This window comes from Emydura macquarii, unplaced genomic scaffold (genome assembly GCF_026122565.2).
Source record: "Emydura macquarii macquarii isolate MOO-44397 ecotype Brisbane River unplaced genomic scaffold, CSIRO-AGI_Emac_v2 contig_2994, whole genome shotgun sequence".
NCBI lineage: Eukaryota > Metazoa > Chordata > Testudines > Chelidae > Emydura > Emydura macquarii.
This window is the reverse complement of record NW_027133131.1, coordinates 4,884,707-4,912,099: the sequence shown is the minus strand read 5'-3', so window position 1 is coordinate 4,912,099 and position 27,393 is coordinate 4,884,707. Positions and strand designations below refer to the sequence as shown.

Below are 27,393 nucleotides of genomic sequence, written 5' to 3'. Positions count from 1 at the left end.
TTGGACAGACCAACTGGTTTCCTGTAAGGTAGCAAATGGTGACTTAAATCTTGGCTACAAAGGACTCTGGTCTCAAAAGAAAACTTTGTCCTTTGGAAGGTATCATAGGGCATCTTCTCAAAGCAGAAATGTCAAGGATTCTTCTTGCCATGGTGGTTGTGATCAGAAAGTATAGAAAGGAAACGTAGGAGATTAAATACCATTGGCTTGAATGGATGGGACACAAAAGCCGGTAGCACAGTGGGAAGATTCAAGCTAAGGAAAATGGATTTGGCGGTCAATTTGGACATATGTGCTGGCCTAAAGAAACAGGAAGCACTGCAAGTCTTAGCTGAGCCAGAGTTGAGGACACATGGCAAGACACGAGATGCAATGGTAGGATCTCCTAGGCCCCACTCAAGGCCACCCTAAAAAGAAGTCCATGAGAGCAGAGGTCAATCTTTCTACCTTGGCACCAGTAGGAGAATTTTCCCATATTCTTGCAAAAGCAGAGAGGAAGAAAGGTCTGCAGTAACAGCACCATTCCAAGAAACCTTGCAAAAGCAGACCCAGAGGATACTCTAACGCTTCAGGCACACACATTTGTAGGCAACTTAAAGGGAAAGGACCTTGATGCCCCTCAGATCATCACACACATCGAGGCTGAGATCGATATCAGGAGACACAACCATCTTCTGTATCAGGAAGACTTCAGCAAGATCCAGGTGCTAGCCTTCTAGGTGTCCAAGCACAGAGTTTCACCATCCAGCTGCAACTTCACCCCCAAGATCTTCTTGTCTCTTGCACAGAGATAACCACATGGGCAAGGCTGCAGCTAAGAAAGCTTCCAGGATTCCTCTTAAAAGCCTGGAATCATTCTCAATGTAAAGGAGGGTAAAGAAGCCATCCAGTGATTCCATCCCTTGACTGCAGAAAAAAAGAAAGCCCATCTGATAGCAGAATTCTTCCTCTGCAAACCCCTTTGGCAAATGCTGCCAGCCTCAAGATAAGCAGCACAGATGGAGCTCCTCCATACATGTGGAACGGAGTGAATGTCAGATAGATCCCAGGGTATCAGCCTCTTCGACATGAGAACAGCCAGGTTGTCTATTCCCAGTTTCCAGGATCATCCGTGGAACGAGCAAGTCCCAAAACATGACAACTGTGGTATTTCGTCAAAGGGTGACAAGAAGCTGGAATCTACATGCTGAAATGATGCAGATTCTCTCGTGGGCAGAAAGTCATGTAAGCTTTTATCAGGACAATCTACACAAGATGGGAACTGAATATGAAAGCAGAACAGCTAAGCTGACAGCAGGTAGATAACTTGGAACAGTCCCTGAATAGAGAGTGGTAGCTAATCCATCCTTCCCTTCACCAAAATGTCCATTTCCTGTATCGGTTTTCTTTGAGAAGAGACAGTCTTTGCATTTTGCTGGATGCAAATAGGGTCTGGTAGGGTGGTCTAGCTCCCTGGATGTTAGCTGGAATTGGATTGTTCCAAGCAATATATTTTCTACCAATCTCTGCTAGTGTGGGGGAAGATGGAGAGGCCTCAATAAGCTTTCTGACTCTCAGCCCCTTCACCTGGCTAAGCAAGGGTCTGCTGGCTGGGAGGGATCACTACACTGGCACGTAAGAAGGGGTCTCCTCACTTTTTGCTTATTCCAGCTGGCTGACTCAGCCAGGCTGTGAGGAAAGGATGGTGTCAAATAGATGTGAGGAGGTTGGTGCAGTTCTGAAGAAGAGCCTTCTCCTGGTGATTTTTTTAAAAATCTCCAAGTTTTGGCCCCAGAGAAGGAAAGGGGAAGGGAGGCAAATCGCTCACAACTAGCCCCAAACTGGCATGAAAAGTCTGTGAACAGGAAGAAGGGAGAGCTGAGCCCCCACCCTGAACAGCCAGGGGAAGAGAATCTTGGAAGGGACCGCTTGTGTGCGCGCCTGCGCGGGAGGAGTGGGGAGGGGCAGAGCCCCCATGCAGAAGTCTGAGCTGCCTATGGTATACACTGGCAGATAGGTGCAACCCAATCCCATTGTGCTAGGGGAACAGGTCAGGATCTGAGGAAAACAAGGACTTGCACCTGTTTCTTATTCTTCAGTGCTTTGCATCTTTCATTGCACCATATAAGCACTAGATGGATTTCTTTTTTAAAATAGAAGAAAACCTGGCGGCTACTGCCAGGCTGCACATCTAATTTCAACCCTTAGTAAAATAATGGCATAAACAAGAGAATAATAATCTGCAAACACCCTAAAGATAATAGCAGTCAGAACAATAAATAGCACAGATTTATAAAGAATGTTATCACGTGAGATCAAATGGAATGCATTTCAGAACAAGGCCTCAATTCTGCAACTGGATCTGTGTGAGTGAACCCCAAGGTGCTGGACAGGTTTGGGGTCAGAGTACAGAATCACGGTCTAGCAGGGAAAGGGAATGCAGCAGAGATGCAAATACAGCATATGAGCTCTAGTGAAGAACTGAATTCAGCAGCTCACGTAATCCAGAAATGTAGATCTAGAGTAATTGCAAAGCAGGTTACTGCAATGCTGGGGTTGAGAGGGTAAATGCACAAAGGCCAAGGGATTCCACGTTATTGTTTCTAGAACAGCATGGGCATTAACAACTACATACATATCTTCAACAGTGACCAGCTCTCATGCTGTGTTCCAGAAGTCTCCCGTGGCGATTTACAGTCTGCACGCGTAAGAATCACTCCAGACACCACGTGAATGTAGCCACAATGTGGCAACAATTGTGCCTAGGCCACAATACAGAACAAGTTTTTGGGAGGAGAAGGAAGATGTGTCCCTCCAACTGAAACTGCACGAGGAAATTTATGGAGGCAGAAATGTAAGATTTCCAGGTTGAATTTGGTCATGGCTTTGGGATTAAAAGGGATAAATCAAATTGATATAGTCAGTTTTTTAAAAAACAACAAGTATAGCTAAGAGTCCTCTGCTCTTAAACCCCCTGAACACATTTTTGTGGATTTGTAATCCAATTTTCCTAATTTTTAAAATATTTTTCCCTCCAAGAAACTCAAACAGAAGAAACTGACTGACTCTGCAGGTGAAATATTGAAATCAATGCCAACATGCTGTTACATGCACATTGTTAAAAAAACTGAAAAATAAGAGAAAATGTTTCCCTCTTATCTTTCAAATGTTGGGCATTTTTAGGGGAGACTTGTAACAGGAGGTAAAAAGATTGAATAAGTCTGATTTTTAAGTTGTCCCTTTAACATTCTTATTACTGAGAAAACTACGTTGAGATTTTTAATAACTATAAAAGATTAGGACCTTAGTTTTACATCTGAGGGCTAGTTTATGCTAGAAGCAGTGAAGACGCTCTATGCCGAGCTCTCTCCCCATCGGCACAATAAAACCACCTCCGCTGTCCACACCAGCGCTTAGGTGGGTGTAACTTATGTCGGACAGAGGAGTGGCTTATTTACACCACTAAGCGACATAAATTATGCCGACATAAAGGGTAGTGTGTACAAGCCCTGAATCAAAACACAGAACCTGCTAGTATAGCAACACAGAGCACTTAGCCGCCAGGCACTGGATTTATGACGGGGAATACAATCAAAAACAAGCTGAATAACCAACATCACCTTCCTGAAACTTTCTAGAAGATCTCCCATCCAAATACTGACCAGGCCAAATCCTGCTTAGCTTACGAAGTCTAATGCACAGCTGCCAGGACATTCACATACTCCAGACCCCCAAATTCTAGCGCAAAGCACAATTGCCATGATATTCACCAAGCTACAGAAAGCTGGGGAATCTGTATTCATCCCTGACTACGTGACCTTCAGCAAATCACCATACCACTGTATGCCTGAAAATCTCCCCCATCAGTAAGAGGGGGCTAAAAATCATTTAAAAACTCACCACGTTCAGGAAGCTCTAAAGATTGAAAGCATGAAAGGGTCACTAACCATGAATAGGACCTCCGTCCCCTCTTCCCGGTGTGAGCCTCCCAGTGCATTCAACCAATAAAAGCCTCCTAAAAGGAAACAAAGGGAAAAGCAATTATGGCAAGGGCAAAAACGAGCTGTAATCGCAGGTTGCTACTATCGATTCCAACTGTGCTGTTAGCCAACACACTGAAATCTTGGGTCTCTAGCTCAAATCCCACCTATCCCATTAGCTAATAGGCCAAAATCCAAGGCCGCTACCCTGTATTTTAACAGTCCTGTTAGCTAGAGAACTAGAGAGCTGGATCCTCAACCAAACCATAAATGCACTAGCAGCTAATTGGCAGAACCTCCAGGGTTCCTTGTTCACATCCCAGTTTTAGTGTTATTTACCAGATGTTTGTTGTTTCTCGTCTATTGCAACAGCAATTAAGTCTGAGACCATTGTATTCCAAACCCACACTCAGAGGTTGTGTGTTTTTCTAATAATTCTTCCTTTCTCACGGGTTTGTCTCATTCAGACTGGAAATAAGGTGTACATTTTTAACAGTTCCAGAGGGATAGCTGTGTTAGTCTGTATATGGCAAAAACAACAGGAGTCCTGTAGCACCTTAAAGACTAACAAATTTAGTGGGTTGCAGCCCACGAAAGCTTATGCCTGCAGAAATTTGTTAGTCTTTATGGTGCTACAGGACTCATTATTTTTAACAGTGAGTATAATTAATCACTGGAACAATTTACCAGGGCCATGGTGGATTTTCCATCAATGACAATTTTTAAATCAAGATGCGATGTTTTTCTACAAGATCTGTTCTAGGAATTATATGGGGAAGTTCTGTGGCCTGTGTTATACAGGAAGTCAGACAAGATGATCACAATGGTCTCTTCTGGCCCAGCTACTTTAGAATTGGAAGAGAAGCCATGGAACTATTTTTGTGGTGAGTGAAGTGATTCTGGTATATGTAGCTTGGAAAATACTTGGAGATCTTAAGGGATGAAAGGTGCTAAATATAACAAATATTATATTGAAAGTGATTCCTACTTAGACATTTATACTGCACTTGTCTCCTTCATATCCATATTTTATTTACATCACTTCATTTATAATATTGTAGACTGTTCCAATTCTACACGACTCACTCAGGCAAACAGAGAAGCCAGAAAGGATTTCTAAAAAAGTACACACATTCCCTGCAATACTTGAGTGCATCACTTGAGTGTGCTGTGACTCTAAAGAGAGATTTAGCTACCCAACCAATTTAACCCTAGAATAAGAAATAACTAGAGAAAGATATGGGGTAAACTTTTCAGAAGCACTTTAAGTAACATAGGAGCCGGAATCCTATTTTCAAAAGTTACTTCAGTCTAAGTCCCATTGATTTTCAACGAGACTTGGGGTCCTCTATGCCTAAATGCCTTCTGAAAATAGGACTTGGGCACCTTTGAAAGTTTTACCCACTTTGTACGCTGCTGCATTTGTAGCCCTACTCTGACAAAACAGCCTCTCAGTTTGGGGAATTGCAGGAGCTGCTTCAAACTGAATGGCTTCATTTCTTTTTTTTTTTCTCTTGATTTGGCAATACTTCAAAGAGAAGCTTTTTTCAATTCTCCAGACTCTTTGGGCAAGCATGTTCATGCTGAAGGCTCCACACACATCCTAAAGTCATGCTCACATGGGACCTTATTTCCAGAGTGAATCAGAGAGAGAAAATATCTTAGCCCTGATCCTGGTTGTTAGCACTAGCTAAGGCATATTGATACCTTCCGTTTCATCAGGAACAAGCTGGGAATGGGCAACGGGATGGAGCACTTGATTACCTGTTCTGCTGATTCCCTCTGAAGCACCTGGCACTGGCCACTGTCAGAAGACAGGATAATGAACTAGATGGACCATGGGTCTCACCCAGTAGGGCTGTTCTTATGTTCTTATACATGACTTCCATCAAGAGCTCTGGGGCTCAGAGTGAGACAAAAACTACCCACCTAGGTCACCAGGGTTCTTAATTATCCTCTTGGGAGAGTGATATGTTTAGAGGTTTTTAGGGGTGCAGGGAAGGGGGAGGAATATTTCAGTCTGCAATGGAGGAGCTAGGTTACCAAGCTATTTGCCATGGACAGGCCAAGGTAAGGACATGGGCACTAGGCTTGTAAAATCCGGAGGGAAAACACCAGGTTCATTCCTGAAGGAGATGTCAACAGACGCCATCTCTTGAAGAGGTGGTGGTTAGGATTCTTGACCAGGATCCATCTCTTTGATCTGAAAATCTGTCCTGCTTTCTCTAGTCTCTCTTAAAGAAGATTGTCATAGGTTAACAATATCCTGTAATAGCCAGAGCAAACTTTATGGAGTCAAGACTAAATTTATTGAACTAAGTTAAACCTGACTGAATTAGTGTTACAAATGCAAATATTTATGGACTACTGTGAAATTGCATATAAAACTTCTTTGGCAGAAAGACAAGACTGCATTACTCTCTGGAAGGTATGAGGAAGTCTAAAGGTCTTTTGGGAACAATACAGGAGAAGTGAACTTCTGCAGGAAATACCCTGAGGTGAGGGAAATGTAAATTCTCCCCCTCCAAAGCCAACCTTTTGAAGAGGTTGGGGAGAGACCCTTTGTATACTAACTACCTGCTCCTGGCAACTTCAGTTCAAAGACCCTGAACTGTATAAAAAGCAGCTGAACATGTTATGAGTGTGCTTGTTTGGAGCCGAGGCTCTGATGAACTTGTAAGCACATGGACATCGCTAGGGTGAGGTATCAAAAGACTGCACCGACCAGAGCCTATGTGAGGGTTGAGATGAACTCCGGTAAATGTACTAGCATGTGTGTAGGTTCCTTTATTGTGTTTGAATATGCTTTCTCTGTAATGCTTTTTACCTTAAGAATAAAGAAAAACTGTGTGATAACTTATATCTGTAGCATTTTACAGTGACCCATCAGGCATCCTGTCTGTGCTGGGAATTACACAGTGTAGGCAAGAGAACTGTGCAGCCTGGGAACATCCTGGTCAGAAGGGAGAAAGATGAGTCTCCACCCCAGAAAGACAAAGGCTGGGGAGGTGAAAGCAGATGCCCTTGCTGAACCACTGAGGGGATATCCAGGTGTTGTTGCCCTGAGCTGCGACAAAGATCACAGAGAAGGTGGAGGCATAGGATTCTGGAAATAGTTGGAGCACTCCGATGTCTGTAATTCATGGGTCAAGAGGGGGGTTTTAAGACTGAGTATTTTATGGAAACTACTCTGGTCTCACTGGCTGATGATCTTCTGGTAACAGATAAAGATCAAGTGTCCATGCTGATTCTTTTAGATCTGTCAGCAACACAATTAGGAAACTTGACAAGGAAAGACCCAGGTGATCCAGTGGTTCCATTCCTTGGCATGGACACAGAGAATAGCATTGTGGAATAGTTTGCATACCCTGATGGACCTCTTACGTTGTGCACTCAGATGGTTCTATTTCATCACCCTGCTGTTCAACATGGGTGGTTATTACAGAACATAGTGAGGTAGTGCGGGCTACAATGTCTTCAGTATACAGATGTCACAGCTCTGTGTGTTTATTTCATCAGGCCCAGATGTAACAGAAGCTCAGGTTTCCCAGCATCAAGTAGAAGTTGGGTTTGGGGATCAGAGCTAGTCAAGGTAGGCTTACCCCAGATAAAACGGAAATTACACTGTGGAGAAACAACTGGAAGAGATGGTGGTAGCAACACCGGCTCCCTCAGCTAAGAGGGTATGTCTGATCAAAACGTGGTGGGGGTGGGCTCTTGCTGTATCTTTAGCTGCTTCTGAATGTCCAGCTACTAGGTATGGCCAAGAGCACTGCTTTCCATTCTTAATTTTCTCATGTATTACTTCACCAATTAGTGAGGAATAGGAATATTTGTAACATTTAAACAAAAAAGTGACACTCAGATACAGATTTGCTACTCACAACAATATCCTGCAGGCTTCACTGTTTATTCCACCCATGGAATCGTAATAGGTGATGGTTTTTTTCCTGAAGTCTATAACCTACATAAAGAGAGAGAGACTTAATAATACAGTAAACAAAGTAGCTTCCTCTTTCCCAAGACATAGATTCTGCAAATCTAGAGTCATATTCACTATAAAGCAGGGATAAGAAAAAACTGACAGGAATTTAGACAATCCACTGAGATTTCCCTTGAAAGCTGAAGGATTTCTCTGAGGACTTTTCTATCAAGGGCCTTTTTATGGTCCCCATTACTGCAGTATCTGTGCACCTTACAATCTTTAACATATTTATCCTCACAACACACACCCCTGTGGGGAAGGGCAGTGCTATTATGCACATTGTTACAGATGGGGAAAATGAGGCACAAAGAGACTCAGTGACTTGACTATGGTAACACAAGAAGTCTATGATGGAGCAGGAAATTGAACTGCTCCATCCTTTTCCTCAGTTACTACCCCTGCTCTTAGATTTCAAACGCTTATTGCTATTATAAGGCACAAAGAAGTCGCTTAATTCTGCACTCCCTCCAATCTGGATACATCTTTCTGGTGTTGAAGTGCCAAGACCAGCATGCACTATTCCAAGGACAGTAGAAAGAGTTGTAGAGAAAGGACACATCAAATTTTGCAGCCCACTATCACCACTGCTACTTTTCCGTGTTTCTCTTATCCGCCTCAGATAGGTCTGGACAGGCATCATGGGGAGACCATGGAGTTATGCAGCGATAGCAGTGGGCTTAATTTGGCCCACAGAACCCTTTATTGTTAATCATGAACCAGAGTGAAAAAGCCCAGATCGGCTGTCAGTGCGTAGGATGAGTTTGTGGGACTGATGGGCTGAAATCTCTTTATTTAAAGAATGAGCAAATCTGGCATGAATCCCAGCAAGATAAAAATGATGTCATCTCATTTTCACAGAGCCATTTTTTTGGTTAGAACCACACTAAAAAAATTACACATTTTGTGGCCCACCATAAATCCCTGATCTTTAGCCATGAACATGAATTTCTCAGTGCATATCTGCTTGGTGCATGATCCACGAAAGAGATGGGAGGTTTTTGACTTGAACATAAATGAATTCATGCTGCATCTATTCCAACTATCAATTGTATCTAACATGACATTAAACAAATTAATACTCACTGCTAGGCACCAATGGACTCCAAGATGAATAGGCACCAAGAGAATGTCCATAGAGAAAATATCTACTTTTTTTGTCCACCGTTTCACTGCCTGATACCCAGCAGTTTTTAATTTGGTAAAAAAGAAGGTATTAAATGCATGAACTGTCGGCAATCCCTTCTCTTTGCTTCGCTCCATCAGCAAATTCATGTAGAAATTAATTATCTGGGAGGGAAAAGCATCCGTGTGTGTTATATTGCTGGTAATGTTGCAATGATTACTTTGCATGCACATGTAAAAGTGAGTTTCCTAAGCAAAAGGGTTTCTTTTAAAGAAATATACTTTGCTTTATCTTTGTACCTGAATATTTTCTAAAAATGGATTTAAAAACTTAATTTTAATGACTTGGGTTTGGAAATTTTGGTCCTTGGCACTACTAAGAAGTGTTTATTTCTTCAGAGCTCGTACAATGTAGCTATCGTTAACCATCCTGCACTATGGGCTACTATCCCTTAAATTAAGTTTAGCAAAAAAGCAAAACACTGCCCCTCCAGATTATCCACTCCTTCCTCAGTAGCCTTAGAGAAGACGAGGGACAAAAGGTGACAAGTCTACTCACTTTAACTTACTATTAGAGGCAGGCAATTTTTTTTTTCTTGGTGAATAGTAAATTGCCAAAAAAATGCATTTTTTTGGAGCACTGAAATTAGTTGTGAATTTGGGTCAAATTTGTTGGTTTTTTTGGTTTTTTTTCCAGCCAAAACTGAAGAAAAAAATTGGAATGGTTGATTAGAATTGACATTCAAAGTTTCATTGGACCCAAACTTTTTTTTTCTCCCCGGGCCACTAAACTGAAAAGTCAATTATTTGCTTAGCTCTACTTACAACCCAGAGCTGTTTGCATGCAGTACGTTGGGATGTGAATTTAAAGCGAACCAGCTACTCCGCACTAACTCTCCATGTGGATACACTTAGCGTGCAATAAGTGTGCCCTAGCGCAGTTTAGCTAAGGAGACTCAATGTGCAGTCAGAGTGTCCACATGTAGAGTTAGTGCACGAACTACTGCTTCCCCCAGAATCTTTTCACTTTTGGAAGTAAGGAATTCACAGCTGTGTTGGTGAAGGAGTTACCTCATCATTAAGCCAGTTCAGGTTGTTCAAGGTCTGAATGTCTTTCCGGGTTATTGTTAACCGAAAAGCTTCACTCAGGATCTCATCCTGGTTTCCACTGCGGAAAACGCTCTTGAGTTCCTTCTCCATTTCCTACAGAAAACACAAATGTGATGGGAAAAAGAGGAGTGTCTGATATTCCAGTCTCATGGGCTAAACTCAAGCCTGGATTACCTTCTAGCTACCTAGCAACAACAGTAAGAATAATACTGGGCTGAAATTGTCCATGTTAAAGCCTCTCTGTTCTTTGGCTTCACTGTGATTCATGGATTTTAGGGTCCGAACAAACCATTCTGATTACCTCGAGTCTGACCTCCTGCATGACACAGGCCAGGGAACCTCACCCAGCAAGACCTGTGTCAAGTCTGCAACTCCTGTATGAGTTATAGCATATCTTTTAGAAAGACACCCAGTTTCGCTTTATTTCATGAACAGCCTTTAATGTACTATTTTCCCTTCCTCACCATGGTATTTTACATCAATTACAAGATTAACATCTACCACAGAGTGCGCTTCTCCAAGACCTGCTAATTGCCTCAAGTGTTCATAATCTATGCAGATCTACCTCTGTGATCTCAGGGAATTCCTCTTCATTATCAGCTGATTTAGCATCCTCTTTTTCTTCTGGGAGAATTGTGACAGGGATCTCTTTCTCAAGAGGCACTCGAAGATTCAAATCCACCGGATCCTGTACAAAGTGTTCCTGCTCGTGCAATCTCTGAAAGAGTCCTTAGGTTAGAATAAACATCCAAAGATTTTCATAGCACCCTATGGGGGTTAGGCACCCAACTCTCGAAATCCCAACCAGTGACTTGGACAGAGGTACTCATTTTAGAACTACCGCTTCTGGTAAAAAGTCAAAAGGGGCAAGGTAAGGGGTGAGTCAGTGCACTGAAGGGCCTAATTCTAAAACCATTACAATCACTGGGAGGAATCCCTTTGGATCATGCCTTTAAGCCTTTGCCTGTGGAGACCTAGGTTCAAATAAGCCTTTGATATGTATCTATGCCCAGGCTAGTGAGGGAGCAACATAGGCCCAATAATGCCAGCTGGCCAGGCAGAAAGGGTCTAGAGAGAGGCACTTCTGGGTAGTGTTTGTCCTGTCCATGATATTAGAGAGAGAGCAATGGCCTCAAAAGGGCAAAAAGGTGAGGTTAAACTTTACAGGGGGGGGGGGGGAATGTTTTTTGTTTGTTTCCTCGTGACCGCTTCTGATTTGCATTTTAAATTTGCTTTATTTAGCAACCATTTCTTTGTGATCCCGAGCCTATCCACTGGATCATGCTACTTCCATCTCTATATATCTTAAGTTGGAGAAACTAGAAGGACGCTTTAAAACCCTAACGTTCAGTGCTAATGTTTTACTCAAACATTTTACCTGGCACTGCAGCTGCAGGGTCAGGGCTTTCTGCTCTTCTATTCGACGCCACCGCTCCCGAGCTCGTGAATCATAGACGCTGGTTCTGGAAAACAAAGACGTCGACACGAACAATCTGTTCAATGTTTCAGGCGTTAACAAGGACCAAAAAAGGAAACCAGATCATATTAAACAATCTGCAGCCACTGGGTTAGCTTCTCGTTTACATTAACAAACTCACTCTGCAAATGCACAGCTCTGGCACGACTGAATATGTATCTTTTATTATCCCACCATTCATGTTTACTTGGATGGCATAAACAGTTCATATTCTGGCAGCAGCAAAGGGGTTAATGGATACCCAGTACCTGAATTACTGAGCATTTTTCCACCTTCTGTTACTTGTGTGCCCATTTCCACCAGCACAGACCACTGGGAAGCTCTGTGGTGCAGATTTCAGGCAGGTGGCAAACAGTAAAAAGTTCCTATTTCAGCATCTCTCAGAAAGACAGCTATGTCCTCCCTCACCCCATCTGTCTCACAACAGCCCAAGAATTTCCAGAGAGGGAGAAGTGGTGGTTTTGATTTGATTTTTCAAGGCAAAAAACACATGCTTGACTTTACAAGAGTGTTTCCCAATGAAGTCAGTCTGCATGCTCAATGTAGCTTGTTACCTACCTTGCTGTTATAAACTGGAAACATTCTGTAGGCATCACAGAGGAAGTGAACCTTACAAGGGGCATTGAAGGAGAAGAAGGCACTCCTGGGAGTTTGCACCATGCTTAAGGGGATGACATGGGAGAAAGCACAGAGATGCTTGAGGGAGAAAGCAGGCAGCTGTCAATGATGGGATAGAGCTGATAGGGTGGGAGGAGCTAAAGTGCAAAGCATCTTAAGGCAAAAGTCAAGAAGCTTGTATGCAACGTGTCAGATAGAACCAGGGGATGGATTCAAAGGCAGAAGGGATAAGATTGAAGCGAAAAGCTAGGAAGAGGACAGGATTCTGAATGGACTAGAGAGAGGCAAAAAGGCAATAGTCAAGGACAGAAAGGAAGTGAATGCATGAGACAAAAAAATCAGATAAGGGCTGGATGAGAATTTAGCCATCTGGACAGAGAGGGTGGCCAGATATACAAAGTTATTTAGCAACCTAAAGATGAAGGCAGGTGTTTTTGTAAATCCCACTAGGTACCTATCTGCATATTTAGGTGTCTACATATGATGTAAATCTGGTCCAGATCTTAGAGAGGTTAGGTCATTTGTTGACCTTCTGAATAAAAACAAACAAAGAATCAAAAAAGCAAACAGAAAGAATCAAAATACTGGGAATTTGAGGAACTTACAATTCTTTGATCCACAATTCTGCCTGGAAACAGGGGGGGCTAAAAGAGGGGAGAAAAAACAAGACAAATGTGAATTTTTCTTCCATGTGGACAGTAGACAATTGTTTTAACTGCTCAGATAACAAAGAACTGTAATCTGAAAATGCCATGACCATTGGAAGACAAGGGAAAAATGTAACACAATCTTTAATGTTAAGGTGCAAGTCAACTACAAGCATATCAACCAAATAATAAGAAAGAAAAGTTCAACATAAGAACATGATCACTGCATCATAGACGTATCAATAAAAACAGGAATATACAAATTCCTACAGCAACCTGAATTATTTCTCAGCAGACAATTATTTCCCCCTATTTTATTTTAAAACTTCAGCTCTTCACCATCAAATGCAAGTTTAATATAACATTAGCCAAATTATGGGGTTTCTGAACATTATATAGCTGCTTCTTGTAACAGAAATAATAATAATAATAGTAACAACAATACACTTAAAAGTCAGGCCAGCATAGCTACGTCAGTCAGAGATGTGAATTTTTACCAACATAGCTATGCCGGTGTAAGTGCTAGTGTAGATAAACCTATAACATCTTCAGAGTGCCTTTGCCAGTTCAGGGAACTGCCATAAACTATTTCAGCGAAAGCACCGGTACAGCTGTCTTTATACTAGGAGGGTTTTACCAGTACAGTTACGCCAGCAAAACTTTTAAGTGTAGCTCTGGCCTTGATTTTCCAAAGGGGTTTCTAAACACTTTGGAAAATCTGGCCTTTAATATTCTGTATTTAAGTTTTTATACATTACACAGAACCCTTTGTGCATTTAACATTCTGCCCAGATATCAGCTATGATAGAAGCTGTGGGAAATAGAGGGAAGATGGTTACATGGAAAATATCAAATTACAGAAAAAAAATAGTGAAAGTGCAAACTAAATAGGTCAGAGTGCGATGCCGTTATGAAGACAGACAAGGCTATTTACAGATGCATATGTAGGGGAGTTGCTTGTAGAACTAGGCAGGAAATTGTATTGCTTTGCACATCACTAGAACTGTCACACCTGGAATGGTCCTCCCAGTCCCAGACATATCAATTTAAGAAGTGAAAAGAGAGACTAAGGAGAATTATAACAGGAGACAAAGATGATACAAGGATCAGTGCATCAGACACTAAAGGAGAGAAAGGGGGAGATTTGATTCATGTAGATTCAAGTGCAGACTCATGAAGACAATATCACAGTCTAGAAATAGCTTCCAGGAAAGGTTTCCCCTGAAGGGAATTATTCACAGTCCCAGAAGATAATGACACAAGGAGAAAAGGCCTGAGCTAAGGAGAGAAATGTTTAGTTTAGATATTAGGAAACAGTCCTAAACAGAGCAACTGGACAAACTCTGAAGGGAGGTGCTCGAGACACCATCACTGCAGACTTGGACACGCTAGATGTCAGTGGAAGCAATGGAGGAAATTACCCTGCAACATGCAGGTGATCAGAAAGGATGAGTAACCAAGCTCTATGGAAAAAATAAAGTGCAGAATCTGAGCAAGTTGGCAGTGACAAAGTAAAGAAAAACAGCCAATTAACTGGAGGCAGGAAGATATTCTGAGAGTAATTACCACACTTTTTATATGTGCCATTTTACAAACTTACCTTGAAGTTGGAGTTCTGGAATCTTTCACCTTGAGCACAATGACTGAGTCTGATCCTACACAGAGCAAAAGTAAGAATATCAATCAAACCCTTGCTCGTTTTTACTGTACTTCCTATCCAAATTCCTGTATCTTATGCCCCATTCTCACACTTAAAACAGGTTTTCACTCTGGATTCGAAGCTCTGATCTTTATTTTAAACTTCAGGCTGGGATATTCAAAGGAATCTAAGGGGATTTGGGTGCCTAATTCCCTTAGGTTCCTTTGAAAGCTCAGCTTTAAAGGTACAGTAGATTTAAATTACAGAAATAAAAGATTACAAAATCATTGATGTTATCTTATAAGATTAGTTAGGTGTGTTGAAAACTAACGCCTCTTAAACCATAAAAATAATCCGAAATAATACATAAAGTTGCAACCAATGGAAGAAGTATAAATGGCTTGAAAGAGAGGAGACAATAGAACAAAGAAGACTAAAACTACAATGGGCAATAAGTTAAGTGGTTGGAAGGGAAAGAAAAGAGTGAGTTGTATGTTTGCTGTGTTGTACTGCAGTGTTTGCTGCTATAGCTGCCACTGTGTGTTTAAACCGATTGGATGCACAGATTATTGGGAATGAACCTGGAAGTGTTTTGTTATTTAGCAGGGTCTCTAGATACATTTGTACTGGAACCACCAGATTTGGAATCTGTGATTTTAATACATGCTAGGGACAATGCAATTTTGTAACCCCCTATTTGTTCTTAATTCCTTAGGCTTTAAAGTCTAACGAATATGTCAGGGAATAGGGAGATGTTAGAACTCCTTCTCGTTTCTAGTCCCAGCTCTGCAACTGACTCTCTGTGACTAGAGTGACTCAGTTTACTTCTCTTTGCCTACACTTCCTGACTTACAACTCATCTCAAAGGAGAGAAGCAATGTTTCATTTTTGTTTGCAACATGTTTTGAGCCCTGTGGATTAAGAGCGCCACAGAAAGGCAAATATACAATTGGCTGTCTAGGCAGTGCAAGCTAAAACTGACAGTCAAAACACTTTTCATTACACACATTTAAGTAGCTAGAACGGTCTGAAACTTACACCTTTGAGCAGGAATCTTACATGCTTGGTCTATGCCCTCAGGTAATTTTTTTTTGGAGTGGGTAAGCAAATTACCTGCAGCCATTTCTGAGCTGGGAGATGGTGAATAAGGGGCATTCTTCCCCGATGTATAAAAAATTGCAGTGATTTCCATTTTCCCTTTCCCATTCTACCCTGCCAAGGGGAGGGAGGTAAAAATGCAAGAAGGCTGAAGGTAACATTTTCAAAAGCACCTAAGTGACTTAGAAGCCTAAATCCTATTGATTTTCCATGGGACACTGAAAGTCAATGGGACTTGGGCACTTCTGAAAATTTTATCCTGAATCTTTGGACTGAGATTGTTAAAGCTGCCTGGGGGAGATGGAGGCTTTTTGGGATTTGAAACCCAAAGGCTCAAGAGAGATTTTCAAAAGATACAAACGACAGTCTGGTGCTTACCTCCCCTTGACTGCCATTTGTGCTTTCGAAAACATCTCCCCTTAGCTACCTCACTCCCTAGGAGACTGTGACAATGTCACCCTTAAACTTCAACTCTGGCCTGGATATGGCCCTCCAAAAGTAGCAAGCATCTGGTTAATTCTTTCAAAAAGAACGGATTGTCAAATAACCCAGCTGCAGACATTTGAGAATATGCACTCCTGCACATATTCAGAGGAAAATTATTTTCCACATTTGCAAGTACGAAGTCCAAAAATGCCTACGGATGTGCTTCAATTAAAAAAAAGATATATAATCACCTTCAGGCAAAAGCCAAGGGTAAACATTTATAAAGCACCTGTGTGACTTAGGAGCATACGTCCCATTGACTTTCAGTCAGACCTAGACTTCTAAGCCAGATTTGAAAATGTTACCCCAAGCATGGCAATGTCAGTGCAACGGGTAAAATCTTTCCACAAGTTACAGAAACAGGGATTAATAGCAGAAGCTATTAGCGATCTTCTCTATAGCAATCACTACCAATGACCACAATGATATGCTTATCATGACATCTACCTTTTAGACATTTTGAACAAGGAAGCTATGAAACCTGTCTTCAAACATGTGCTGCTCTGACAATTCAGCAAAACAACAAAGACAGCAAATCAGGACCCAGCCCTCCTCTCCCATTGGAAGAATACATTAGATCAAAGTCTGGCTGTGGACCGCAAGCAACACTTGGGATGAAAGCGAGCAATGAGCACTGGTTTAAAATGTTATTCAAAGTTATTCACCATCTGTTACGTGTATTGCGGTAGCACCTAGGAGCCCCAAGCATGGACCAGGCCCCTAAAGCGCTTGGCGAATGAAAAACAAAACAAAAACACAGAACAAAAAGATGATCTCTGACCTATACATTACTTGAGCTCAGTGTATTTTTACCTTCAGGCTGTGCATTGGATTCTGGTAGATTATCTTGTTGATGCTGGATTCTGGTATTATCGGACTCAAAGGTAATGTTTGAGGGATAACTGGATACAGGGTACGGTGGTGGTTTGTGTGATGGCTGCTCCTGTGTTCCCAGGACACTAGCTGACTCGCTGCATGGAGTGAGGCTGTAGGTTTCAAAGGGTTTTGCATCCTTGCATGGGGTTTCTTTCATTACGTTTTTATTGGAACTCAAACATCTGAACCTAAACACAAATGGAAGATGAAAGCTCCCAGAGAGGAAGAATGGCACCATGACTATGAATTGGGTAGGGTATATCAGATACTCACAGGGGGAGCGGGAGGGGAGAAAGTGAGGCTGGTTTGGACGTTGAGAACTGTTTCCCTGTGACCATCTGAAGCAGCTGCCTGTAGATCTCTCGCTCTCCCTCTCGAACTGTCTGCAGAGAAATAACCAGACACGTCACAACTGCCCTAGGACTCAAGTCAGGCTCAACGAAAACAAACACTTTCAATAATACTAAGCAAGCAGAGACAGACACTGGACTATATGTACTCTGCACCCCACCAAGGGTCTCAGGAACTTACAGAACTTAAGCTCAACAGGATGAAAGAGCTACCAGTGCGAGGCTGACTGCAGTGCGTGAACTCCACAGGGGCAGGGCTGCAGTCAGAACTTCTGCCTAACGGAAACTGAAAGTACAACAGAAGCAGGCACTACTCCATGTGTTAAGAGGAATGTTAACTATCCTCTTCAAAACGCACAGGAACCCTCGCTCAACCTCTTCACACCTCACAAGGCTTTCAGGGGCTGAATCAGGTCTCCTGAGATTGTCTTGTCATTTTCACCATGCTAGATCTCAAGGGGAAGTGGCCCCCATCCAACCCACTACTGTTGCAGCAGGATTTTGAAAGGGGTTGGGGTTCAGGAAGAAAGCAGCACTTGAACATCCCAGACAGTAGCGTACAGACTTATCCAATGGAAGACCTTACAGTCCAACTTAAGTCTCCCCTGCTTTTCCTCACCTCTTCTGCAGCGCTGATGAATCTCCTCTGGGTTTTCTTGGGACTTAACAGGCTACGACGGCATGAGGGACTTGTAACGGGTTTGATTGGAAATGTTTTTTCATACGCAGATACATGGCAATGGTGATTTGACTTGCCTACAAAACTATTTGACATTCCACTGTGGAAAGAGGACAGAAGGTTAGTCTACAAAAGAAGCATTAAATCACAGACACACATAAAATTTCCTAGAAACCCCTTCAATGAACCAGGGAGAAAAAGGAAACAGATGCAGGGCTGGAGCAATCCTTTTAGTCTCTCCCTAGATTCCTGTATGGAGAAAGAATGCAACAGAACTCTCCCCCCAGGTAGGTCAGGGAGCAATGAGAACCTAGGGATGGAGAAGAAACTGGATTCTCCATTACCCCAGACTTCTCTCCGAGGACCTGGGAAGGTGTTTAGATGTGCAGAGGCCGTATTTCACTACTGCCACCTGGCATGTGCACATAGAGGGAGACAAGAGGGACTTTGGTAGTGTGTATCTCAGGTCCACCCAAAAGATCCTTGTGACCATCAGCAGGGATGCTGAAAAACACTTAGAACTTTTAATCTTTTTAAAATAAAAATATCAGACCATGTTCTCTAAAGGGGAATCAATCAGAAACTGGCATTTTGTTTGAAATTAAAAACAATATAAATTAACAGCCGCCCCCCCCACTCCTCCTTTAAGCTGAATTTACAATTATGTACAGTTCAAAAGTCTGGCCCCCAGATGGCACAATGATCCTGATTAAAACACAGTTTTGAAAGTACAGATGGAAGAGATCTCTATTGGGCCATCAAATCCGGCAGCCCTTCAACTCATTTGGTCTGTAACCCACCAATTAGCTGAAATATTACCCTGTGGCCTAAATACCTGCGCTTCAATGATAATCTATCTACAGTAGGTGGGGTTAATGTATTTATTGACTAATTCACTATACTGATGTTAAGTTGTCAACAGCAGGGGTTGACTCTGCAACCCTTCATTGAATTGTATGTTACTCTGCAAGCAGTCCCACTGATTTTTAACAGGACTGTGTGTAGAATCAGAGGAAGGATAGTCCCGAGCACTAGCCTAGAACTTGGGAAACCTTGCTCTGCCACAGACTTCCTCAGTGACCTTGGACAAGTCAGTTAGCCTCTCCGAGTGTATCTACACTGCCATAAAAAAAACCCACGGCCCTGAGTTTATCAAAAGCTTTTAAAAGATGTCATGCTGTTTGGGTGTCGGAGGGGGTAGTAAAATGTCATGATCAGAAATGAATGTTTCTAATGAGGACCCCGTGGAAGAGCATTAAACATGGAGCAGAACAACACACCTTGGGGATTTGCGGGCGTCGAGATACAAGCTTCGACTCACTCTAGATTTGTGTAACATAGAACCCAGGGTGGGTATCAAAGCTCTCCACTGTCCATTGGCACTTGGTCCAAACGTTCTCAATTCTCCTGACCCCCGGTAACTCTCAGAGGATGGAACTTCTGCCAGGAGAGAAATACCAAACAGTAAATAAAGAGCCCACATGCTCAGCTCCATCTATCCAGCATTAAACACTAAAGGACCTCAGGCATCAATTGATTTCAGTGGGACTGTCTGCATGTGTAAAAATCCAACCGAATGGAGCAGCTTGCAGAAAGAGGGCCTTAACAATACATTTAGAAATACCCACAGTCCTCACCCCTGTCCAAAAAAAAAAAAAAAAAAAAAAAAAAAAAAAAAAAAAGGTTGCACAACTCACATCCCCTGGGATGACAAAATGGGATATTCCTGGCCCTAATTCCTTTTGAAAATCCCAGTCTAAGGCAATATTTGAGAAAACATTCTGAATGAGAGAGCAGGAGGTACCAGCTCAGCTTGCTAGGGTGTTTTAATGCAATGCTATAATTTGTGAGCACTTAGGAAGAAACTTGTTGTGTAACTGACCTGACTCCAAACAAGCATGTTTTACCTGAGTAGTAACTTGGATTGCATGATGCACTTCCCGCTGAGCATGTGAAAGAGCTTTCCAAACTGCCAAACTTGTTTGGTACAAACTAAACATAAAGAGAAGCAAAATTAGTAACTGTTCAGGTTCTTATTTAAAGAAAAATGACACAGGGCATGACCAATAAAGCTATGCTACTCTAATATCTTCTGCAAATTACTAATCAGTAACAGTGTGATCGTAGGGTGAGTTGTAATATTTTGACAGCGCCTGTCTGACAACTTGGTAAATTTTGGAGATGGCACTATCCACCACCTTGCAAAATTCTACCCCTCTGGAGTGAAGGGTTTTTTTTGAGATGATGATAAACTTAATATTTTATTGACAACTTCACAGTCTGGGGCAGGCAACCAGATTTCGCATCTAGGCTGGTAAATTTTCATAACTATCTTGCAAGTGCATGGTTGTCTCAAAGGGAAGTGCATTCGTTTTTGTGTAGCTTCCACATGATAAACTTGAGAATGTATACACACACACAAGGGTGTAGCTTCCACAGATTGGATGTGTAGCTTTCACATGATATATTAATATTTTTGTGTGTGTACACATGCAAGTGTAGCTTTATACATTGATCGGTAAACACAGACTGTACACTTTGGTACAAGAGATATTTTGTTATATTTTCAAAGAGTGTAAAATACAGCTCAGACCTCTAGACGTAACAAAAAATAAAAAGGTTGCAATTTCAAACATGCAAGATTTTAGAACTCAAAGACTATTCTGCATCATTGTATCATCATTTATATTGTAGTAGCACCCAAGGACCCAGGCACAGATCAGGACCCCACAGGGCTAAGCGTTGTACAAACACAACGAAAAGACAGTCCCTGCCACAAGCATCTTACTAGCTGCGTGCAATACAAGAGACCACAGGTGGGCAGATAGGGAAAACATAAGGACACGAGACAAAATCTGTCAGCATGAGCAACAGCTGTCAGAGCACACCAGATGCCTAACTAGTGTCCAATGTCTTGTAGGCAACACGGCAGAAAAGAGTTTTAAGGAGGGATTTCGTTTTGAAATTGGCTCTTCAGAAGATTAAAAATAAGTTTGACCAACAGAAATATTAAGTCAAAATGATGCATTTCAACAACTCGAATTGGCAGATGTGAAGAGTAAATGATTCCAAACCTTGTTGTCAGATAGCAAAAGATGATCCCCTGGAATAGCTGTCTGTTGTAGAGGAAAGGCCTTGGATATCGAGTTGTGATTAACCAACGTTGCATCACCTGCTTCCATCCTCATAGGATCAGCAATCTCATCTGAGAAAACACAGCTCTGTATTCAATTCTCACAAATTCTCCAATGAAGCAGGCAATCTCACTTTAAAAGAGTTTCTGTCCAGCTAATGCCAAAGAATGATTTAGTAAAAGCAGCTGAACATATTGCAAACAGCAAGGAGAAGCAGTAACCCAAAACAAAGGCATAGACTTTTTACCTATACCTGGAAAACACTACCACACTTCATGGAAATACCTGAATATGTTTTGTATCCTTCTTTCTTGCTTCTAAACCTCAGAGATCATTCATCCCTCTCTCATATTTGTACAAAGAAACTAAGGAAGCCAATAGAAGTTTGATGATGATAATAAATAACACCACCACCCCCACCTGTTATGCAGCAATTTTCATTAGCAGAAGATAAAATTATTACATAGATACGAACCATCTACAGGCCAGAATATGAGAAGTAGCCTGACCTAGTGAATAGGGTACTGAAGTGGGAAACAGGACACTGGTGTTCTGTTCCTGGCTATGCCACTGCCCTGCTGTGTGACCTTGACCAAATCTGTGCCTCTGTTTCCCCTCCTACCCTTTGACTGTAAAGGACAATTCCCTGACCTAAAGAGTTTATAATCTCACTAGAAATGACAATGTGTTTGTCCAGTGTCTAGGACAACAGGATCTTAATCTTGGTTGGGGCATCTAGGCTCTACTGAAATACTAATATTAATTAAAGGATGTAAACACCAAGAAGGGAGAGGAATTATTTAGCGTGGTACATGGGGCTATAACTAGGGAAAATGAAATGAAATTAAGGGACAGAAAATTTAGGTTATCTGGAAACCTTCCTAACAGCAAGGAATCAACTGACTGTGGAGCAGTCTCTCACAAGCAGCAACGGAAGCCTCACTGATGAAGATATTTAAAACTAGTCTTGATCTTGCACTATCCCAGGGGTTTTAATATCCTTATGTTATGTTGATGGGCGTGATTCTCCTCTCTCTCATACCCATTTTATACCAGTGATTTCAGTACATTTATTCCCAATTTATGCTAGTGTAACTGATAGCAAAATCTGGCCCTTTGTTTCTCTCAAGTTAACTACAGCACAGCATTGATCCTTCGCTACAATTTAAACAGCATAAGGAAAAAAACATAGGACTAAAAGTGCTATATTGTTCATACTAAGCCTGCTCCTACTTCATACCAAAAGCTACAGGCAGCAGAAATGCCTGGAAATGAGACTCATCTTACCGTGCATTCTGCTTCTTCAGTAAAATGCAAGAACATTTTAGTTGCAAATTTCTTTTAAGTGATGTTAGACAGAGACAAGGCCCATGCAAAACACACAGAATTCCAGAGGCAGGGTGTGTCAAGGCAGCACCTCGATTCCCCACTGAGTTTGGTCCTGCACACACAGTGCACCACCTCTTTCAGGGTTTAGCTGAAATGCACACACACTTACCCATTTCCAGACTGCTCACATCACTGATGCTGACAAACTCAACGGGACTGAAAAGGAACAGAAGAATATATTTATAGACACACTTCACACAAGAGGCCTCAAATAGCTAAATCAAGTGTGAACCCCATGTCCAAGCAGACACTAGCTTTCTTTAAGTGAAAAAAACCACAAGGACAGCAAGAGAGATGGAAGTTGCTACCCAAAGGTTTGATGTGGAAGCTCTAAATCTGTTACACTGTGCACCTATTTTTCTGCACTGAACATTGGCAGCTGCCATCTTTCCTACATGCCAGGGACCGTGTCCCCTTCATTCCTGAGAGAATCCTGTTTCACATCTGGTCTGCTGGACACCTGGTTGACTGGGGAGTTACCCACCACTATATCAACGCCTACAGAATGCTTCCAAAATGCAGCACATTGCACTCGGACCACCAAGGACATAGGCCAGCAAGCTCTGTACACCACAGGTATGCACCTCTCCCTCCTCGCAAGCTCCTCTACTCCCCAGTGCAGCATGGACTAAGACTGGCCACGGAACCAGTGCTGGAGGATTTGATCTCCCATCTATTTACTTTGAACAAGAACAGCTTTGTAAAAGACCTAGTAGTTTGAGTGCTAGAGGGGAAAGCCTGTTTGCATAGTAAGATGTGGACATGTGCAGCAAGGCAGCACATAGCTGCACACTACACTTCAGGCAGGGAGAAGTCTGCTGCCATACCACTTTTGTAATCCCATCAGCTCACAAGATCTAAGCAAGAATGGGCAGGTCAAGCCCGTGAAAGGGAGATCTGCAGTTTGAGGCAGCAAGAATATCCCTTACTGAACCTTGCAGCAGCTGAGTTCGAAGTATTCACAAACACCCAGCTAAAGGGGGCTGATAAAACACAAAACTGCGCTCCTGATCACACGTAGTCATGAAGTTCCTACGGTACTTTTTGTAAGAGAAGATCCCGAGGTTTACAACGCTGTGGCCACAGTAAGCACGACAGTAGGACTTTTCTCCTTTACAGCCTGTAGAGAGAAAGCTTCCAATGGAAGGAATTTTTTCCCTTTCACATTCTTTTTCTATTGTTTAGTCTGTGCACAGCACAAACATGGATGGTGTTGGTTTGGTTTCTTTGGCTGAGGTGGGGACATGGAGGACACTAGATAGATGGTGGTAGGAGTTATGGAGGAACTACAGGGAGAATTTACAGGAGGAATATATTGGGAGATGCTGGAGATAAAGGTGGAGATAGAGAGGTACATTGGTGAATGGGAGTGACATTAAGGAAGTATTAGGGGTTACAAAGTGGAATGAGGAATTTGAGTAGTTGGAGGTGACACATACCAAGGGTATTAGGAGCATGGGGGACACACAGGAGAATGTTTGCAGACGGTATGCATGCACACACCAGGGCAGGGGGTATTAGGTTATGGAGGGGATACAGAGGGAGATGTTACTCTAGAAGAGAAAGATATCAAGAGATATGTTAGGTGTTACAGTGGGGAATATAAAGGAGTTAGCAAGTAGGGAAGGAAACACACATGGCAGCGGGATAGAGTTTAGGTAGAAGGAAACACCAAGAAATGTTAGGGGCTACTGGGGGAGAGGAGGAGAACAGAGAGAGAGGTCAGTGAGAGAAAGGGAGAGCCACACCAGCTTTGAGGTTTAGTGGATAGGGGAGAACACACCAGGTGCCTGACAGAGGGATAAGAGTGGGTGCAGGAGACATTAACTATTAGGGATTACAGATAAGGATCCAGGAGAGAGGGGGAGGGGTGTTTGGGGTCCAATAGGTAAGGGGAAGAGACACAGGGCAGGGAGGGGGCACACAACCACCATGGTAGGGGGTCCTATGGGAAGGGGAGACGGCATGAATCTCACAGGAGGCTGGTAGCAGGCGGTGGAAGTGGTGGGACACAAGGGAATATTAGGTGATAAAGGTTATGGGGGGCTGGGGAGCCCCGTGGGATTTCAGGAGTATGTTAGTGGGACAGGGCAGTAGTGGAGGGCACGAGGAGGGGGGGCATTAGGGACAAAGGGACATATTTGGGGAAGGGGGACACCAAGGGGTCAGAGGGTCTGACAGGAGAGTGTTTGTGGGGGGGGAAGGGATAAGAGGGGGTGGCATGCAGGGGTCAGGGATGGGGGGCTCCCGGGGGACGGAGCAGACAGCAGCAGTGGTGGGGACCTGAGGGGAAGGGGAGCACAGCCGGGGTCCGACGCAGGGCAGAGATACGGGGAGACGCGCTGAGGGTCAGGGTGTCTGACGGGGGTGGAAGCAGAGGGACGGGGGTAGGGCGGACATGGTGACAAGCGGCGCGGGGGGAGCTACCAGGGGGCACCGCAGGGTCTGGCGGGGGAGCAAGGCTCGACTGACCGGGGGAGGGCCTCACGGGCCGGGGCGGGAGCTGGGGGGGGGGGAGGGAGGCACCGGCGTCTCAGGGGCGGGAGCCGGGGGGGGGCCAGGGCACCGGAGCCAGCTATGGGTTACCGGAGGGGGGGGGGCAGGGCATACTTACCGGAAGCGGAACCTGCCGGAGCGCGCGGGCTCCCCTCACCCCTAGATCCCGGCGGCAACGAGACTGCCGGAAACGGAAACCAAGCACCGCGGCGGCGGCAGCAGCGGAACGGAAGTGACGTTTGTTTCCGCGAGCGCGCCGGCGCGGCACGTTCCAGCGCGGGGCTGGTCGGGAAACGTGCGAGCGCGGAGGGGGCGGTGTCAGCCGGGAGTGGGCGGGGCGAGAGGCGGTGTCACTCCAGGGAAGGGGGCGGGGCGGAATTGAGGAGGAGAGTGGGGGAGGGTAGGACCCCTTTGGGGCGCTCCTCGCAGGGCGTGCTCGACCCAGGGGGTGGTGGGGAGGAGAAGGGGGGGGTCACCCCAAGGGATGGGGGTGGGGAGGGGTGGGGAGGAGAAGGGGGGTGACACCCCAAGGGGTGGGGAGGAGAAGGGGGGGTGACACCCCAAGGGATGGGCGTGGGGAGGTGACCCGCGGTGGGGAGGAGGAGAAGGGGGGTGACACCCCAAGGGATGGGGGGATTGGAGAGGAGCGTGAGTTGGTCAATGTCACCCCCAGGGGTTGTGGAGTTGGGGGGAACCAGAGGATGGCAGCGTCATCCTGGGGGGAGCTCTTCCCCACTGACATGAAGTGGCCACACAAGCACTTCTGCCGGCACAATGTGTGTCACTCGGGTGTGTATTTTCACACCCCTGAGCAACAGGTGTTTTGCCAGCATAAGTGCTGGTGGTACAGGAGGCTGTAGCTTACATCAGTATCACATCTGAGTGTAGACAAGCCCTTAGCCTGGGGTGTAGTGTGGGAGTGTCTTCATATTTGTCCGTAAAAGGACCTATCATTTGGATGCTATATAAATCACAGATTTAAACCGAGATTTTTCAGCTTCGAAATCTATTGTGAAAAGAAATCAGTTCTGACACTTTTTTTACCCCCCCCAAAATAAAAAAGTATAACTTCGTTTGGTTGAAAAATCTAAATTTTTGCTGAAAAAATTATTTTTCAACCTACGCTAATAAATTATCCTGCTCTCTCCAGTGGGGAGTGGGTCAGCCCTGCTGCTTTTCAGAAACCCACTTCTGCTGAAACTTCCTTCAAATATATTTCAGCTGGGGGATTTGGTGAAAATGTGAGAAACTTGGAGTGCAGCTATGAAGCTTGCTGAGACAGCATAGCCTGGTACATAGGGCTTGATTCAGTTTGGCCAGAAAACTTAAAAATCAGAACAAAGCTTCAGCATGGTTCTGAAAATGTTTAGAATTTGTCAGCAAACTGGAAAAATTCAGTCAGCTGCGGAAAACTATGTGTTTACCTTTATCCTAATGGTTAGGGTACTTACCTAGCATATGGTAGAGCCAGGTTTGAATCCCCACTCTTGCAGTGGGACTTGAACTCAGATCTCCCAACCACCAGGATATAGGCTAGTTTGCTCTGAAGGTCTTTCACTTTGTATAAAAATATAATTAGTTATTGGATCAGGGAGAGTGAACAACTGTTTAGCTTGGTGATTAAGGCATTCACCGGAGATGTGGATTCAAATTCTATCTGCCTGTTTCAGAAGAGGGATTTAAATTCACATATACATTCGAGGTGAGTGCCTTAATCACCAGACGAAAGTGTCATGGTCACTCTCTTTGGCTTTATAAGACTAACAGCCTAAACCCAACCAGGGCAAATTCACATATAGTTTTGTGTCAACCGAAACTGTTTTTTTCAGCAAATAAACTATTCATCTGAAAAATGTCACCCAGCTCCACTTGGGATATCTAGTTCTATTCCCTGCTCTGCCATCGACCTGCTGTGTGACCTGGGGCAAGTCACCTGTCTCTGTGCCTCTCTTTCTCTTCCCACCTTTTGTCTGTCTTGTCTATTTCAAATTGCAAGATTTTTGAGGCAGGGACTGTCTCTTACTATATTTTCATATAGCGCCTAGCACAATGGGACCCCAGCCACTATCTATGTCTCTCTAGGGTCTATCATAATACAAATAATAATAAAAGGCAGTAGCATTGGGGAGTAGAACAAGAGGGGTTGTGGACCTGCTTCCTCTTTTTAAAGACTGTAATATTGTCTCCAGGCATTGATACACACATAGCCTTTGGCATCAGGCAATATGTATTGTCTTGTGAGCTACTAGTTTTCCCTTATTTATTTTTGAACTAGTCTTTCCCTCAGTGCCCATCATCCCGGAGGCCTATTTGTCTTGCCATGTGTTA

At 43.5% G+C, this 27,393-nt stretch overlaps 1 protein-coding gene across 2 annotated transcripts in view; it reads right to left on the bottom strand.

Moving 5' to 3' along the window:
- Positions 1-25,266, bottom strand: part of SENP1 (SUMO specific peptidase 1) — a 32,240-nt gene extending 6,974 nt beyond the window's left edge. Inside the window, exons 1-16 of one of the 2 annotated variants that reach the window (XR_010916503.1) lie at positions 25,184-25,266; positions 22,679-22,725; positions 21,121-21,251; positions 19,954-20,038; positions 19,327-19,486; positions 17,987-18,146; positions 17,291-17,400; positions 16,955-17,205; positions 14,519-14,573; positions 12,877-12,915; positions 11,555-11,639; positions 10,742-10,894; positions 10,138-10,269; positions 9,028-9,231; positions 7,844-7,923; positions 3,927-3,994 (exon numbers count right to left, since the gene is read on the bottom strand). Coding sequence is in view for 1 of the 2 variants with exons in the window: in XM_067529621.1 (XP_067385722.1) it covers positions 7,844-7,923; positions 9,028-9,231; positions 10,138-10,269; positions 10,742-10,894; positions 11,555-11,639; positions 12,877-12,915; positions 14,519-14,573; positions 16,955-17,205; positions 17,291-17,400; positions 17,987-18,146; positions 19,327-19,486; positions 19,954-20,038; positions 21,121-21,251; positions 22,679-22,682 (1,649 nt within the window). In the remaining variant the exon portion in view is untranslated. The remainder of the gene's footprint in view (positions 1-3,926; positions 3,995-7,843; positions 7,924-9,027; positions 9,232-10,137; positions 10,270-10,741; positions 10,895-11,554; positions 11,640-12,876; positions 12,916-14,518; positions 14,574-16,954; positions 17,206-17,290; positions 17,401-17,986; positions 18,147-19,326; positions 19,487-19,953; positions 20,039-21,120; positions 21,252-22,678; positions 22,726-25,183) is intronic. The other variant, XM_067529621.1, reaches the window with a different exon arrangement.
- Positions 25,267-27,393: the final 2,127 nt, after the last annotated feature.